The 15,031-nt window shown below is 55.1% G+C and overlaps 1 protein-coding gene across 1 annotated transcript in view; it reads right to left on the reverse strand.

Annotated features, from left to right (window-relative positions):
- Positions 1-13,874, reverse strand: part of LRRC75A (leucine rich repeat containing 75A) — a 45,446-nt gene extending 31,572 nt beyond the window's left edge. The window contains exon 1 of the mRNA XM_059668532.1: positions 13,546-13,874. Coding sequence (XP_059524515.1) covers positions 13,546-13,797 — 252 coding nt within the window. The 5' untranslated portion in view covers positions 13,798-13,874. The remainder of the gene's footprint in view (positions 1-13,545) is intronic.
- Positions 13,875-15,031: the final 1,157 nt, after the last annotated feature.

A 15,031-nucleotide genomic window follows, 5' to 3' on the forward strand; every position in this document is an offset into this window, starting at 1 on the left:
GACTGTGCCTGCCCGCTCACCAAAGGAAACCACGGGGGCCCCTGTCCACACTCTGGTGGCTGGGACCAGTCAGACCACAATGTACGAGATGGTCAGGTGGCCCACCGAGGGCCGACGGCTGGCCCAGCACCTGGTCCGGGGGGGCAAGAGCTGCTACCTCCTGCTAGCTCACACCCTAGTGAGGCAGGGACCGCGCAGGGGGCGGCCACCAGGAGCCTTAAATAAGAGATTACACTCCGCTCTCAGCCGTCACCTCACAGGCACAGAGCTCGCATCTTCAACCACCGAGCCCTGGCAGGTGCAACAAAGGACAGCTTCCGGGACGGCCACCCCAGCAGGTGCCGGAGGGTGGACGGGGCCAGAGTGAGACACCGTAGGCGGGTGTCCCGCTGTCAAGGCAGCCGGGCGGGGCGAGGCAGCCTGGCACTCAGCAGAGGAGAAATGACGGCGCCGGTCCAGCATCTGACCTTTGGGAACAGCCCCTGCGCCGGGGGCGGGCAGCTCCAGTCTGACCTCTCCCCAGGAGTGGACGCGTGGTCTTCTCTGGGAGCACAGAGCCCTCCTGGCAGCACCTGTCCCCTCCTCCCCAGCCTGGTCTGCAATACAGCCCTAATCAGGTCCGCACCCACAGCGCCCGGGGCTGGGTCTCAGATGAGGCGGAGACGCACGCTGTGGGCCCGGCCCTGGGAGAGGCGGGTAGCGGGGACGGGGCTCTGAGGCGTGCTGGGGCCAGTGGGGTGTGGCAAGGCTGTGCTGGGATGGGCAGGTCCTGAGCCCTGCCTGCCCCAGCGCCACTCCTAGGACTCCGTGGGGCAGAGCACAGGGTGTCAGGAGGCGGGGACTGTATCCACATAACTCGGGGCAGCAGGCTGCGGGCCTCCCAGCCACCCTCCCGACTCCCGGCGGTGACAGGAGGGGAGGGCGCCTACCCCTTGCCTGGTGGCCCTCCGTTGGAGAGGGGTGCCCTGCAAGCCTCGGGGGCCAGGCTGTAGCTGTGGGAGAGGCTCCCAAGGACGGCAGCTGCGAGGTAGGGGCAGGCTTCCTGCAGGGCATGGTGTGGTCTGGGGGAGGCCTGGGCTGAGGGTACGGGAAGGAGAGGGACATGTCTGAGCATCAGGGCTGCTGAGAGGGTCCGCACAGCGCAGGTGAGGCACAGCCCAACTCGGGTTGGGGATGACTCCCTGAGCCCCCGGGAGGAGGGGTTCGCACGGCAGCTGGCATGTGCCGTGTGCCCTGTGCTGGTGCGTGCCCCTCCCCCAACGCCATCTCTACAGCCACACTTCTGGCTTTCTGCCCAGCCTGGCCACTGCATCTGTGGCCAGTCAATGGCAGAGCCGGAATCTGACCGACCACGGCCAGCTCTACCCTCCCTACCACCATCTACAGCGCCAGCTGCGCTCTATCCATTCTAGAAAGAGCACCTGGGCCGTGAAGGCCACCTCCATCCCCACTTCTTCCCGGTGCCATCCACCCGCAGGCACAGTCAGCCACGGAAGGAGCCAAGCACTGCAGGCACCCGAGGCTCCGCCTGGACTGGGAGGTCCGGTCCCCGTGGGCAGGAGCACAAAGCCAGGGAGAGAGGAACACGGAGTGACCTCGGAGCGGGGCCCTGGGGGAGGGAGGTGAGGGCAGCCTTGCAGGAGGCGCCGGAGGGAAAGGTGTCAGGCAGGCGGCAGGGCCCAGCAGGCCTGCCCAGGGCTGGAGCCAGCTCCGCTCTCCCCCGGACACCTGGGGGAAGCAGCTCCCAGCACGGCGGGCCTCTGCGACGCTGGTCTTTGCTCTCACACTACAGCTGGGAGCACGTGGGAGCCTGCAGAGACCCCTGCCCTGGGGGGGACTAGGGCTGCTGGCAGCAGGCCGGGCTGGCCTCTGCAGTGGCCAGAGTGTGGTGTGGGGGCACCCGCAGGGCCTCTGGGGTCTGCTTTCCTGCGGAGGCCCCTTCCCTGAGCTCTGGCTCTCACACTGGTTGGGGCCAAGGGAGTGATCTCTTGGGCACGGATGTGAATCCTGCTCGGAGCGGAAGAAATAACCGACCAAGCAAACGTGGGAAGGACGCATACTCCTGGAACACGGCGGCTGGAGCCTGAGCTGGCAGGGAGTCCCAGGGGTCAGCTCAACCCCCCACCCCATTTTCAGATGGGAACACAGGCCAGAGAAGGGAAGGGGCTGGGCGAGCTCAGGTCTGAGCTGGGACCAGAACTCCCGGCTCCCAGTGAAGGTAGCCACAGCCACAGAGGCCTGACTCTGGGCCGCACTAAGCTTGGCCACTTGCTCTGGCCCTCGCAGTCCCTGCCATGCGGCGTGGAACAACGCCTCCCACTGCTCTCCTGCCTGGCGGCCTGCCGCCTCGAGTCCCGGGCAGAGCTGGGAGAGCGGACACCATCGTATTCGTGCTCGTCGGTATTTCTCATTTTCCTATAATCGTCAATGCTTTTTATGACAAAAACCTGCCACTTTTTACTTAAGAAATATCCTGCCAACCTCACAAGACTATTTGAGGAGCACAATAAACACAAGGAAATGCGTTCTGGACTAGAAAGCACTAAGCAGGTGGGAAGGGTCCCAGTGCCTGCCCTGCTCCCAGGGCCCTGAGCCAACAACCAAATAACCAAGATGAGCTGGGACCGTCTCAGCCCCTCCTTCCACTTCTCAGGGCCTCCTCCTGTCTTCCTGCCCTGGAGACTGGGGGACCCAAGGCAGAGGGAAACTGACCAAGATCGGGCAAACTAACAAGAGACGAAAAGTGCTTCTCACGCAGGGAAGGGAGAGAAACAGAAATATACAGACACAAAGAGGAGAAGGAGGGAGAGAGGCAGAAAAATAGGCGTGGACATGGAGGGCCAAATAGGGGCGGCGGGCAGCTCTGGAGGTGGGCACGCAACTCAGCCCCAACGCCAGGCCACCTCTGCAGGCAAACACACTCTGAGCCGCCCACTCTCAGCAGGACTCCAGCGTCTGCTCTGATGAAGAGAAGGTTGGAAACATCACAATGCCACATCCCTTTGAGCAGCAGGCACTGGCAGACCTCCATATGGCTGCAGCAACCAGGAGTTTGAGCTAATAAAAGTTAAAAAAATAAAAATAAAAAGCTGGGAAATGCTCCCAGAGAGCCACGTGGCGCGGCTCAGGACTGGCGGGTAGGTGGGTGGAGTGGACAGCAGGTCACCCGCCAAGGTCACGGTCTCATCGCAACAGCCAACTCTGAGTGACAGTGAGCCAGGACACAGCGCCTGACAACGGGGCCCCTCTCCTGCCCCTCGAGACTCCTAGTGAGAGCGGATCTGAGCCAGACAGTGGAGATGGGGCACAGAGGGCATGTGTGTGTGTGCCATTTTTCTCATAAGCCACGCACAGCACTGCTCCTGAGGGAAATGCGGGGCGGATGGCTGGCCCAGATCCCCACTCTCAGTAAGAGACCTCGTTGAATGTGTTTTTTACATATTTTTATTAATTTCAGGGAGAAAGGGAGAGGGAGAGATAGAAACATCAATAATAAGAGAGAATCATTCATTGGCTGCCTCCTGCATGCCCCCTACTGGGGATCAAGCCAGCAACCTGGGAATGTGCCCTTGACCGGAATCGAACCCGGGACCCTTCAATCTGCCGGCCAATGCTCTATCCACTGAGCCTAACCAACCAGGGCCCTCCTCAAATACTGATCCCATCTCTTAGGCATCCTGATGGGGAAGCCAGAGAAAGACCCTACTCACCTGTATAACCTTCTGCAAAGTGGCCCTGCCTGCAGGAGGTGTGTGGGGTGCAGAGAGGAGCAGCTGAAGCCTGAGAATGCGGGGGAGTGACTGCACCCACTCTGTGGGTGTGGAAGGACAGCGTGATCTGGTGGACAACTAGGTAAGTCTGAGCCAGACCCTGCTGGCGCCAGGGCTCAGAGGCAGCAGCTCCTTAGAAGTTTAAAATCCATCCAATAAGGATTTCCTGAAAACTCACTGTGCCCAGGACAGGGTCTATGGCCTCTGCCCCAGGAGAGTGTGCAGGGAAAGAAACAGCATTAGGGGAAGGAGCAGGGTGTGCGCCTGTGCTCCAAGGAGGTGCAAGGGGTGCTCGTGGACAGACCCTGAGGTACTTCAGGAGTTCTGGAGAAAGCAGGTTCTGGTCATCACTGAGGACGTGGGCATTTGTTCCAAAAAAGAAAGCCCTCGCCCACCAGACCCGACCTAAAGTCAGGAGAGCAGGCCCAGCACCAGCCCTGTGGTCACGCCTGGCCGCACCGAGGCTGCCGTGTCCCCGGCCTTAGCGAGCAGTGAAGCAGGTCCTGGTACTGATTCCTTCTGCATCTTTATCACGGGAAGCGCCATCCCCAGCCCAGTCAGAGAGGGTGGATTTTTAAAAGGTAAGGTTTTGCCCTGGCTGGCATGCATCAGTGGTTAGCGAGGGTGGGAACCTTTTTTGTGCCAAGGACCACTTGGATATTTATAACAGCATTCATGGGCCGTACAAATTATCAACTTAAAAACTAGCCTGCTCTAGTTGGTCAGACATTTAATTTACTCACCCCTAATGCCTTGGCAGGGCCAGACCAAATGATTTCACCGCCTTAGACAGCCCTTGGGCTGGGTTAGAGCCTTGGTCCATGCACCAAATGGTCACCAGTTCAATTCCGAGTCAAGGGCACGTACCTCGGCTGCAGGTTTGATCCCCAGCCCTGGTGGTCAGCCATGTGTGGGAGGCAACCAATCGATGTGTCTCTCTCACATCGATGTTTCTCTTCCCCCCCCTCCTCCCTCCCTTCTACTCTCTCTAAAAATCAGTAGAGCCCTAGCCAGTTTGGCTCATAGATAGAGCACTGACCTGTGGACTGAAGGGTCCCAGGTTCGATTCTGGTCAAGGGCGCATGCCTCAGTTGCAGGTTCGATCCGCAGTGTGGGGCATGCAGGAGGCAGCAATCAATGATTTTCTCTCATTGATGTTTCTATCTCTCTCTCCCTTTCCCTTCCTCTCTGAAATCAATAATATATATATATATATATATATATATATATATATATATATATATATATATATGTATATAAAGTAGCCCTCAGAAGTCAGTCTCTATACTATTTAAAAAAAATCAGTGGAAAAAATATCCTTGGGTGAGGATTAACAAAATAAATAAATAAACAAATAAAAACTTAAAAAGTCAGGTTTCTCTTTGCGGCTGGAATGAACATGATTCAGCACACGCAGTGGATCCGAGACGCAGAGGCCAGGCTCTCCTGCAGGCTCCACCCCCTTCCGCCACTTTGGAGGAGGCCCCAGACCGCACCTGCCAGATGGGATCCCCGAGGTACCCACAGAGGCTGGGCACCATGCCATCCTCTGTCCAAGAATACCACCACCTGACAGGCTGCCAGGAACAGTGAAGCCCCTCAGATGCTGCTCTCAGGAATCCAAGCACACAGAAGGCAAACATGCCAGCTGCCATGGCCTGGTGAACATGCCCCTGAGACACAGCTGTGGCCAGGGAGCCAAATGCTTTCTGAGGACACACCGTGACAGTGGTGGCAGACACACACCTTCACAGCTCGGACTCACTAAAGAATGTTACAGGGGGAGAGGAAGCAAGTTGGCGGAATAGGTAAACACCAGTACTTGCTGCCGCCCACAGCCACATCAAAATTACAACTAAAATACAGAACAACCATCATTCAGAACCGCCTAAAATCTGGCTGAATGGAAATCCTACAACGTGAGAAGTAAAGAAGAAAGCACACTGAGACTGGTAGGAGGGGCTGGTCCATGTCCCGTGAGAAACAGGGGGTCCCAGCCCCATACCAGAACGCCAGCCCAGGGTTCCAGAGCTGGGAAGAGAAGTCCCTGTAATTTTGAGCTGTAAAAACCAGCCGGGATTGTGGCTAGTGACAAGGAAGCTGCTGAAGCCCCAGGTGATCCTATTAAAGGGCCCACACACAAACTTACATGGTCCCGCTTCCTCTGAGGTCCAGTGCCAGGCAGTGGCTTTTGGGGAATCCAGGGACATATGGGGAGGAAATGGATGTCTGGCATCAGGGCAGGAACTTGGGGGCGGCTTTCTCCAGACAAGGGTGCTCTCAGGGGTCACTGTCCCTGTGCTGGGACCTCCTCCATCACAGAGCTGAGTGGGAGCCATATCTGAGTTTCTATCAGCCTGGCCCACACTGTTTATTCCGCCCTAGTGATTTTCTGAGACCCTGCCCCTTGCAATTTGCAGCCCCACTCAAGCTGTTTGCAGCTGCTTTTCCATATGAATAGCCTGTCCTGGCTCAGGCTTCAGACTTTGCTAAAATCTCTCAAACAAGCAGCAGCTGGCATTAACATGCCCCATATCTATAATAATGAAAGGGTAAGATGCTAATTAAACTGGGCATCCTTCCGGTTGAAGCCGGGGCCGGAGTGAAGCCCGGGTTCTGGGTGTCTGCTGGCAGCTAGAGGGAAGCCTCTGGGTCCTGGGTGCTGGAAGGAAGCCGGTGCTGGCAGCCAGGGGAAGGAAGGCCTACTCTTTCACAAATTTTCATGGATCAGGCCTCTAGTCTATCAATAAAAGGCCCAAGGCCTGGCACTAGCACCAACCTACCTTACTTCATAGCTGGGCCTCAGCTGGGTGTTCCTAGCCCAATACAAGTTGCAGCCATCTGCAGATCTCTCTGTAGCCCTGGCAGGTAGCCCCAGAGCCAATGCACCAGGTGGACAGCTTCAGACCACACCATACAACTCTACACATCCACAAGCAACACACTCAAGGGGCAAACTCAGTGAGCACCAAAGCCCTACTGAAGCAAGTCCTGCTCCATAGGGGTGTCTCCTGCAGAGCAGCTCCTCCATTGTAGATGCAGCTGGTCCTCACAGCCAATTGGCTTGGAGGTCAATTCCTCTCAGTGATGCCAACAGCAATTAAGGCTCAACTACAAGACTGTGCACACAGCCCACACAGGGGCGCACTTAGAATGCCCAGCTCAGGTGACTGGGGAGGTTGAGCCACTGGGCCACTCTACCAATTCCAGGAGACATAGCAGCTCCACCTCATACATAGAAAAAACAAAACAAAAAACACAGGGAAGCAGCCAGCCAAAATGTGGAGACACAGAAACATGTCACAAATGAAAGAAATGGAAGCAAGCAAATTACTGAATATAGAGTTAAAAACAATGGTTATAGGTTACTCAAGGATTTTAATGAGAGCTTCAAGGGACTTAGTGAGACTTTCAAGGATCTTGGTGAGAATGTCAAAGACATGAGAAAGAACCAGTCAGAAGTAAAGCATACACTAACTGAAATAAAGGATAATTTACAGGGATTCAATATTTTGAGAATCAAATCAACAACTGGAATACGAAGAAGCAAAAACACCCAATGAGAATAGCAAAAAGAAAAAAAAAAAAGAGTAAAAAAATATGAAGATAGTGTAAGGAACCTCTGGGACAACTTCAAATGTACCAACATTCGCATCATGGGGGTACCAGAAGGAGAAGAGAAACAGCAAGATATTGAAAACCTATTTGAAGAAATAATGACAGAAAACTTCCCCTACCTGGTGAAAGAAATAGATGTACAAGTCCAGGAAGTGCAGAGAGTTCCAAATAAGAGGAATTCAAAGAGGCACACACCAAGATACATCATAATTAAAATGCTAAGGGTTAAAGACACAGAGAGATTCTTAAAAGCAGCAAGAGGCAAACAGTCAGTTACCCACAAGGGAGTGTCCATATGACTGTCAGCTGATTTCTCAACAGGAACTTTGCAGGCCAGAATGGAGTGGCAAGAAATATTAAAGTGATGAATAGTAAGGACCTACAGCCAAGATTACTCTAATCAGAAAAGCTATAATTTAGAATTGAAGGTCAGATAAAGAGCTTCCCAGAAAAGAAAGAGATAAAAGAGTTCATTACCACCAAACCAGTATTACATGAAATATTAAAGGGTATTCTAGAAGTAGAAGTAGTAGTAGTAGTAGTAGTAGTAGTAGCAGCAGCAGCAGCAGCCGCAGAAGAAGAAGAAGAAGAAGAAGAAGAAGAAGAAGAAGAAGAAGAAGGAGAAGAAACTAAAAATATGAACAATAAAGTGGCAATAAGTACCTACCTATCAACAATTGAATCTGAAAATCAAAATAAATGAACAAGAAATCTAATGAACAAAATAAACTGATGAATGACATAGAATCAGAGGCATGGAAACACAGAGGGAAGGAGAGAGGGGCTGTGTGGAAAGAGATTAACCAAAGATCTTATATGCATACTAGTGGCCCAGTTCATGAATTCATGCACATTGAAAGGAAATTAATTAGAAGAAATATTTTAATATCACTATTCGCCCTTTCTCTATAATAGAAGTGTCAACTAAATTCACGATCGACAATGACAGATGGAAACGTATGCGTGCAATTGGCGCAGTGAGAGCTTTATATGTATCGCACATGCACGAGTCAACTTGGCCTTTTATAGATATAGAATAAACTTGCTTAATTAGACCTGCTTTCTGATGTAGCTAAACTTTTTCCAGCCCAGTGAAGCACCCCAACTTCTCTTTTAGGTAATTGTCAGCAACACAGCAGTAAATATCAACACGAAGCAGATTATTATCGTAGATCACGCAGGGAAAACAAATGGTAAAATATTTAACTGTAACAGTGTTTGACTATATTCTGCACAGTGAGAAAACCTGAAGTCATTTTCAAGGTTCACCATTTCTTACTTCTTTTCATTTTTTTAAAAATATATTTTATTGATTTCTTACAGAGAGGAAGGGAGAGAGATAGCTAGAAACATCGATGGGAGAGAAACATCGATCAGCCGCCTCCTGCACATCTCCCACTGGGGATGTGCCCGCAACCCAGGTACACGCCCTTGACCGGAATCGAACCTGGGACCCCCCAGTCCGCAGGCCAATGCTCTATCCACTGAGCGAAACCAGTTTCGGCTTCTTACTTCTTTTCAGTCGGGTCAAGTTACTAAGCTTTCTAAATCTCCATTTTCTGGCTAATGAAAAGAAAATAGGATTCCACTGACTCTCCTACCTACCTACTCCAGGATTTCTGTGAGGATCAAATGAGATGAGGCACGTGAAAACGCTTCACAGACATTTGGTTACAGTGTGAAATGTTTCCACCTGGCTATAAACCAAGTCTGGTTCCTGGGCTGAAGAAACTGCAAGGAGAATAGCTGCTAGGAAGAGAAGGCCGGGCATTGCTATGTGATGTCATTGCCCTGACGGTTGGGCACGTAGCATATCAGCCTTTTAAATATAGAGATATGCATTACCTATGGACATAGATAGACAGTAGGGTTGTGAAGGCCTGAGGCAGGGCGGGAACTGGGTGGAGGGGAGCAATGGGGGAAATAAAAGGAGACATCTGTAATATTTTCAACAATAAAGATTTTTTAAAAAGAAAGAAGAAAGATGTTACAGGCCTGTGGTGGTCAGTACCATGCCAGGGCCGAAGGTGGTGGTGGTGTCTCCTCTCAGGAAACATCAGATGACAAACAAAATGGGCACCAGGGGAATCTGTGCACGGTGATGAAATACCACCCAGTGTGGTAGACCTAAAAGACCTCTGCATCTCAGAACCACGGTCTGACACGGTCCAGGAAGGTGGCCTTGGAAAGGTAAGGAACATTCAGTGGAAACAAGGCAATGCATTCCAGGTGAAGGAAGACTAAGATCATAGTCCAGGGTGTGGGCCTCCTTGCTGGTGTCTGGTGGCCTTTCAACCTATTCACCTAAAGAGATTTTCATAGGTGATGTCAGAGGGAAAAGGTGACTTTCGAGGGCCATTCCACTAATCTTTCTGCCTCCAGGTGGAAAGACCTGTCCCGTTTCCAGGTGCCCAGGGAGCCTCCAAATGCTTGTCCATTATCTAGCCTCCCTTGGGAGCAAGACACCCTAGGTTCTAGGGTGGGGCGTTCTTGTTTTGCATTAGCTGATGTGGTCCAGGCTCCCACATGTAGAGTGAAGGCAGTTCTGCCACTCTGGCCACAGTGGGCTGAGTCCATGTCCAAGCCACACCATTGGGTGGGGCGGGCAGGCTGACACTGGGCAGCTCTGCCTAGTAGGGCTGCGCCATCCTGGGAGGCATTAAACCAACCCAATCACACCCTCTTTATAAGGAGCAGGGAGGCTGGTGACCAGGAGGAAGTGAGCCACTTCAGCCTGTATCCTGGGACCCCTTATTCTGGTGCTGAATGAAGCTGGCTAACCTCCCAGTCTGGAAAATCTGGGACTCAGAGAGACTGGTGGGCTGACGAGATGACACCCCACCTTGCATGTAGCCTGGCACTCACCCCCACTTCATGACTAAATGTTACTTCGTCCCCAGCGCTCCTTAAAGATGGCAAGCCTGATCCCAAGACCCAGGGCTGGTCATCTGGGAAAGGGTGAGGCCTGCTGAACTGGGTTCCAGGGAAGGGGGAGGGTGGGGGAGGAATGGCCTCTTGTTCCCACAGTTGGCTTCTTTTAGCCCCATGAGCACCCACTCCAGAGCTTCTGAATCTGCCGTGAGCTGTGACCCAGCCCGAGCCTGGCCAGGTAGGCGGAATCCCAAAGCTCCTCAAGCCTGGCCTGAGACAGCAGATGTTGTCCATAGGCTGGCCAAACCCAAATCAGGGCAGATTCTTCTGTTCCTTATCATCTCTGCTGTAAAAACCTGTCTTGATTTGCAAAGCCAACACAATTCCACATACGTTGTAGCGTTTGCTCTGCTCAGTACCCCAGCTACCCTTTGGGAAATGAGGAAACACCACTTGGGTTATCTGTTGGGGCCAAGGTCAAAGCAGACTGAGGACCAGAAGGCAAGCCTATGAGCTGACCGTCAGCCGAGGGTCTTCTCATGGTTACATTGCTCCTAAAGGGATGCATCACTGGCCGCAGCTCGGCATCGTTAACGTTAGGTAAGGCCTCCTGATAGCTCTCCAGCAGGTGACAAGGGCGGACCGTTGCAGCCTCCAATCAGGGAACCTCACCCCCAATCTCAGAGTCGAATGAGGGGCATTCAGAAGCAGCAGCATCTGCAGCCACCGTGAATTGCCACACACGGACCCTCAGTGTGTTTGCATATCCTGAGCCTGTAGCAAGTCACATCGCAGGGGGTGTGGTACCAGACTAGAGCATATGCTGAACTTGGGGTTTGTGAACCCTCTGAAATTCTTGCAAGAATGTGTATGCTGGTGCGTTTGTGTGGAAAGAGTTCCTCATGACCTCAAAAAGCTCAAGGACTTGAGGTTAATACCATAGGGATTAAAGATCTCCAGTTGACCTCCAACCCCGGGACCCTGCACATACGAAAACTCTGCAGCCAAACCGAGGAGGTTATCAAACACAGGAGGAAATGCCATGCAAATGTGGAGGCTTTTACTGTCCTGCTCTTCCTCCCTGCTTGCTCCTCAAGGCCCACCCTGTGGCTTCGACAACATCACCGTGGGGCTGAGCACCCTGAGCTCTGCAGTCTGCCCCCAGAGGCCCTGGGCGTTCCCACATCCCAGGGACTGCTCGTGCCCCTTCTGAACATCACCCCTTCCAGGTTGGAGAAGGAGACTAGAAAGAAAAACAGTTTGGGAGAAAGGGCACTTCACTGCACAGCACAGACCCAGCTCGACATTCCTCTAGACAGCCTCAGGGTCCTCGAAAACTGTCTCCCTGTTTCTGACAGACACGTGGACCCTGGTGCTCCCCTCCCACACCCCCGAGGTCCCCGATCTGTACCCTCCAGACAACAGGGCAGCTCTCCAGGCCCCGCAGGCACACCCATCGCTGGCTCTGCAGAGGCCCACAGACCTTGCCCACAGCTAAGGTCAAGGGAGCCGACCTGCCAAGAGCTGCGGGCAAGTCCTTCCCCTCTTTTCACAAAAAAGGGGAGAGTCTGGTTAACCCCATCCTGCCCCCGTCAGCTCTCCTAGTCCTGCCACTCAGAAGGGTGTCAGGACACCAACAAGACCAACATTTCTCAAGAAATACTCCCCGTCTCAAGGACCCTGTGGGGCCACAGGAACTTATCTGTCCTCCAAAAGCCAGGAGAAGGTCCGCTTCAGGCCGTGGGTCCTACTCAGCCTCAGAGCGACGGGAGGCGCCCACGGTGTCTGCCTCCCGTGCCTGGCCCCCAAGAACGCTGACTTCACTTGTTCTTTCCCCTCCAAGAAGGGCTGTGCTGACCCCCACCTGTCAGCCCCTCCACCCTTCTATGTCCCAGAAGCAGGCACCACAGTGCTGGGGGACAGCATGTGATTAGCAGAATCTTCTTGCTGTCTGGTGTGCCAACGGGATGTGATGGTCTGGAAAGTCCATTATTCTGTTTGAAAGCAAAAGAGTTTCCACAAAGGCCATGCATTGGCTTCCAATTTTTGAGACAAAGAAATACACACAGCTAATGCTATGCGGTGGGTAATGTCATCTTTCTTTGATGAATCAATTCAGAGAAGGCTCATGAGAATCCAGTGCCATCTCAGGCCTCACTCTGTTTGGAAAAGTAAGGAGGCCAAGGGCTGGCCTCACCCCTCCCCAGCTCCTAGGTCTCTGTTTCTCTCCCAGTGCTGTGCACAGCTTGGAAACACATGCTCCAGGGTACCAGCATATCAGGTATAAGCCGGGAGGGATCCCCACAGAATCAGAAGGGATGCCCATCCCAGTCGGTTTTAGAAGCTCCTCCTAGGAAGGTGCCGTACTTCCTATTTCATCAGCGATGGGAAAGCTTCAGCAAGGCCACCTGAGACCCCCTCTCCCATCCGCATGGACTCCACCACTAAGAGGGTCAATCTAGCAAGAATATGGAGCCCGAACTCGCCCCTCAAAGCGGAGTGAAGACACGCCCCTGCCTCTCTCCCACTCAACAAAATCCATGCACCAGGCCACCCCGCTCTCAAAAGTAAGGGAGGAAAACAAGCGGAGGAGAGGAGGGTGACAGTGGGGGCCCAGGGCAGCCCTGAAGTGGAGGGGAACGCCAGTCAGTCGCTAACCAGCAGGACAGGGACAGGCAGAGGGGAGAGCGCTGGCAGCTTCCAGGAAACCAATCCAAGCCCCTCTCCCCTCCACTGTTCAGTAGGGGCTCCCGGCTGAGCACCTGTCCAAGTTCTTCGGGGGGAGATAAAACACTGACTCCGCCTGCAGCGCAATAGAGAATGCCTCCAGGTGGGCAACCACAGGGATGGGCATCTCTCCAGCTCCACGGCTGTGCCCTTGGATTCCCCAGAGAAGCTGACAATTGCGCGTTCCTTGAGGACCCTTGGCAGGAGGGGACTGCCAGTGGGTAGAGGAAGAAAAGCGCCTTTGGCCACACAGGCAACCCTCCCCGCACCCCTTCCCACCAACCATGCCTGGGACCAGCCTCTTCGGCCAGTGGAGGAGAGAAGCGGGGACATTATTTCAACAGGTCCCCCCGCAGCCCAGCCTCGCGCGGCCATCCTTCCTCCGCCCAGTCCTGAGGCCTCAAATTCCGCGGGAGCCAGTGCTCACCTGCTGCCAAACCGGGCTCCGTACCCGCGAGAGGGGGCCCTGGGCGGTGCCCCGCGGCGCTCCTCGGCCTCCCCAGGGAGGGGCGGGGCGCTCCCGCAGCCGGCGCCCCCCGTGCCCCCGCGCCGCGCTCACCTGGCGCAGGTGCTGCAGCAGCGTCCCGGCCTCCTCCCGCCGGCCCTGGCGCACCATCCGCAGCAGCTCCTGGACCATGCCGACGCGCCGCTGGTAGGGGGGCAGCCCCGCGCCCGCGCCCGCGCGCCCCGCCTTGTCCCCGGCGCGCAGCAGCAGCGACGCCCAGAAGTCAGGCCGCTCGCGGCGAGGAGCGGGCGCCGCGCTGGGGCTGGCTCTCTCCGCCAGGCTGCCCTTGGTCTGCCGGGTGCCCATCCCGCCGCGTCCGCCGCCGGCGGCCCGCCTCCCAGGCTGCAACTTTGGGGAAACTGTTGCGCGCGGGCGGGGCGGGGCGGGGGCGGCGGCGGCCCGCGCTCCCCTCGCTCCTCCCTCCACGCTCCCGGGCGCGCTCCCCAGCGCTCGCCGCCCGCCGCCGGCCCCGCCCCGCCCCGCCCCGCCCGCTGCTCGGCTCCTCTCCCGCCCCTGCGCCCGCTCCCGGGCTCCGCGCCCCCGCGCCGCCCTCCCTCCTTTCTTCCCTCCCAGCCTCTTCCCTTGCTCCCTTCTGCTTCCCTCCGCTTGGCTGCGGGCTGGGGGCGGGCGGCTGCCCCCTGCGGTGTGGGCCCCAGCACCCGGCCCCTGCGAGCCACCGCGCCGTGCCTCCCGGAGCGCAGTGGCGTGCAGGCTGCTGGCCGGGCAGGCCCCAGGAGCCATGGCTCTTGGTCCCAACAGATTTCCCAGGTTCTTCCTGCGCCAGGGGGAGGCCCCGGAGGGTGAAGGGAGCCGGTCAGGGTGCCTTCCGCATGGGGAAGTTGAAGCACAGAGTGGCCTCTCAGCCAGGCTTCTGGCTGATTTTGATACACACTCCTTTTGAAAGGGGGGCAGACACAGAATGCTGGGGAACCAGCTAGAACTGTAAGAAATATGAGCCATGCTCTGTTAGCAGGATTGGTTTATTCTGATTAAAGAAGGCACGTTCTACCCTGGCTGGAGCTGCCCTGGAGGTGCAGCCTTCCCCCCATTGGAGCTGCCTGTCATCATGGAAAGATGAACAACTGAGCTGCAGAAGCCACAGTCGCAGCCCTTTGAAGGTCCCCAGTCCATTTTGCACACCTGCAGGCCTTTGCAGACCTCCAGCCTGCTCACCTGTTCACTGCCCACCTGGCACTCCCTTTGGCTGTTTCCCCTGTAACCCCAGCCCTTGCATGTCACTGAGCTCTTTGAAGACCCCTAGTCCTTTAAACTGCCCTTTGCCATATAAGCAGCTGGCTAATGGAGGGCTGCAGAGCAGATTTCTGTGGCTAACCTGCTGCTCTCCCATACTGCCGGCAATATTGGGATAAATGCTTATATGATTCAACCCTGTCTCTGCCTAATTGGCAGGCAGCACAGACCCATTGTCTGTCCGGTTACACTTTGACACCTGCCTGTTGTTGGTGGTGGTGGTTGGTGAGTGGACCCAGAAACTGTGCGAGGTTGTGGGTTGTGTGTGTGTGTATGTGTGTGCCCTTTC

The sequence above is a fragment of the Myotis daubentonii genome, chromosome 16, assembly GCF_963259705.1.
Source record: "Myotis daubentonii chromosome 16, mMyoDau2.1, whole genome shotgun sequence".
NCBI lineage: Eukaryota > Metazoa > Chordata > Mammalia > Chiroptera > Vespertilionidae > Myotis > Myotis daubentonii.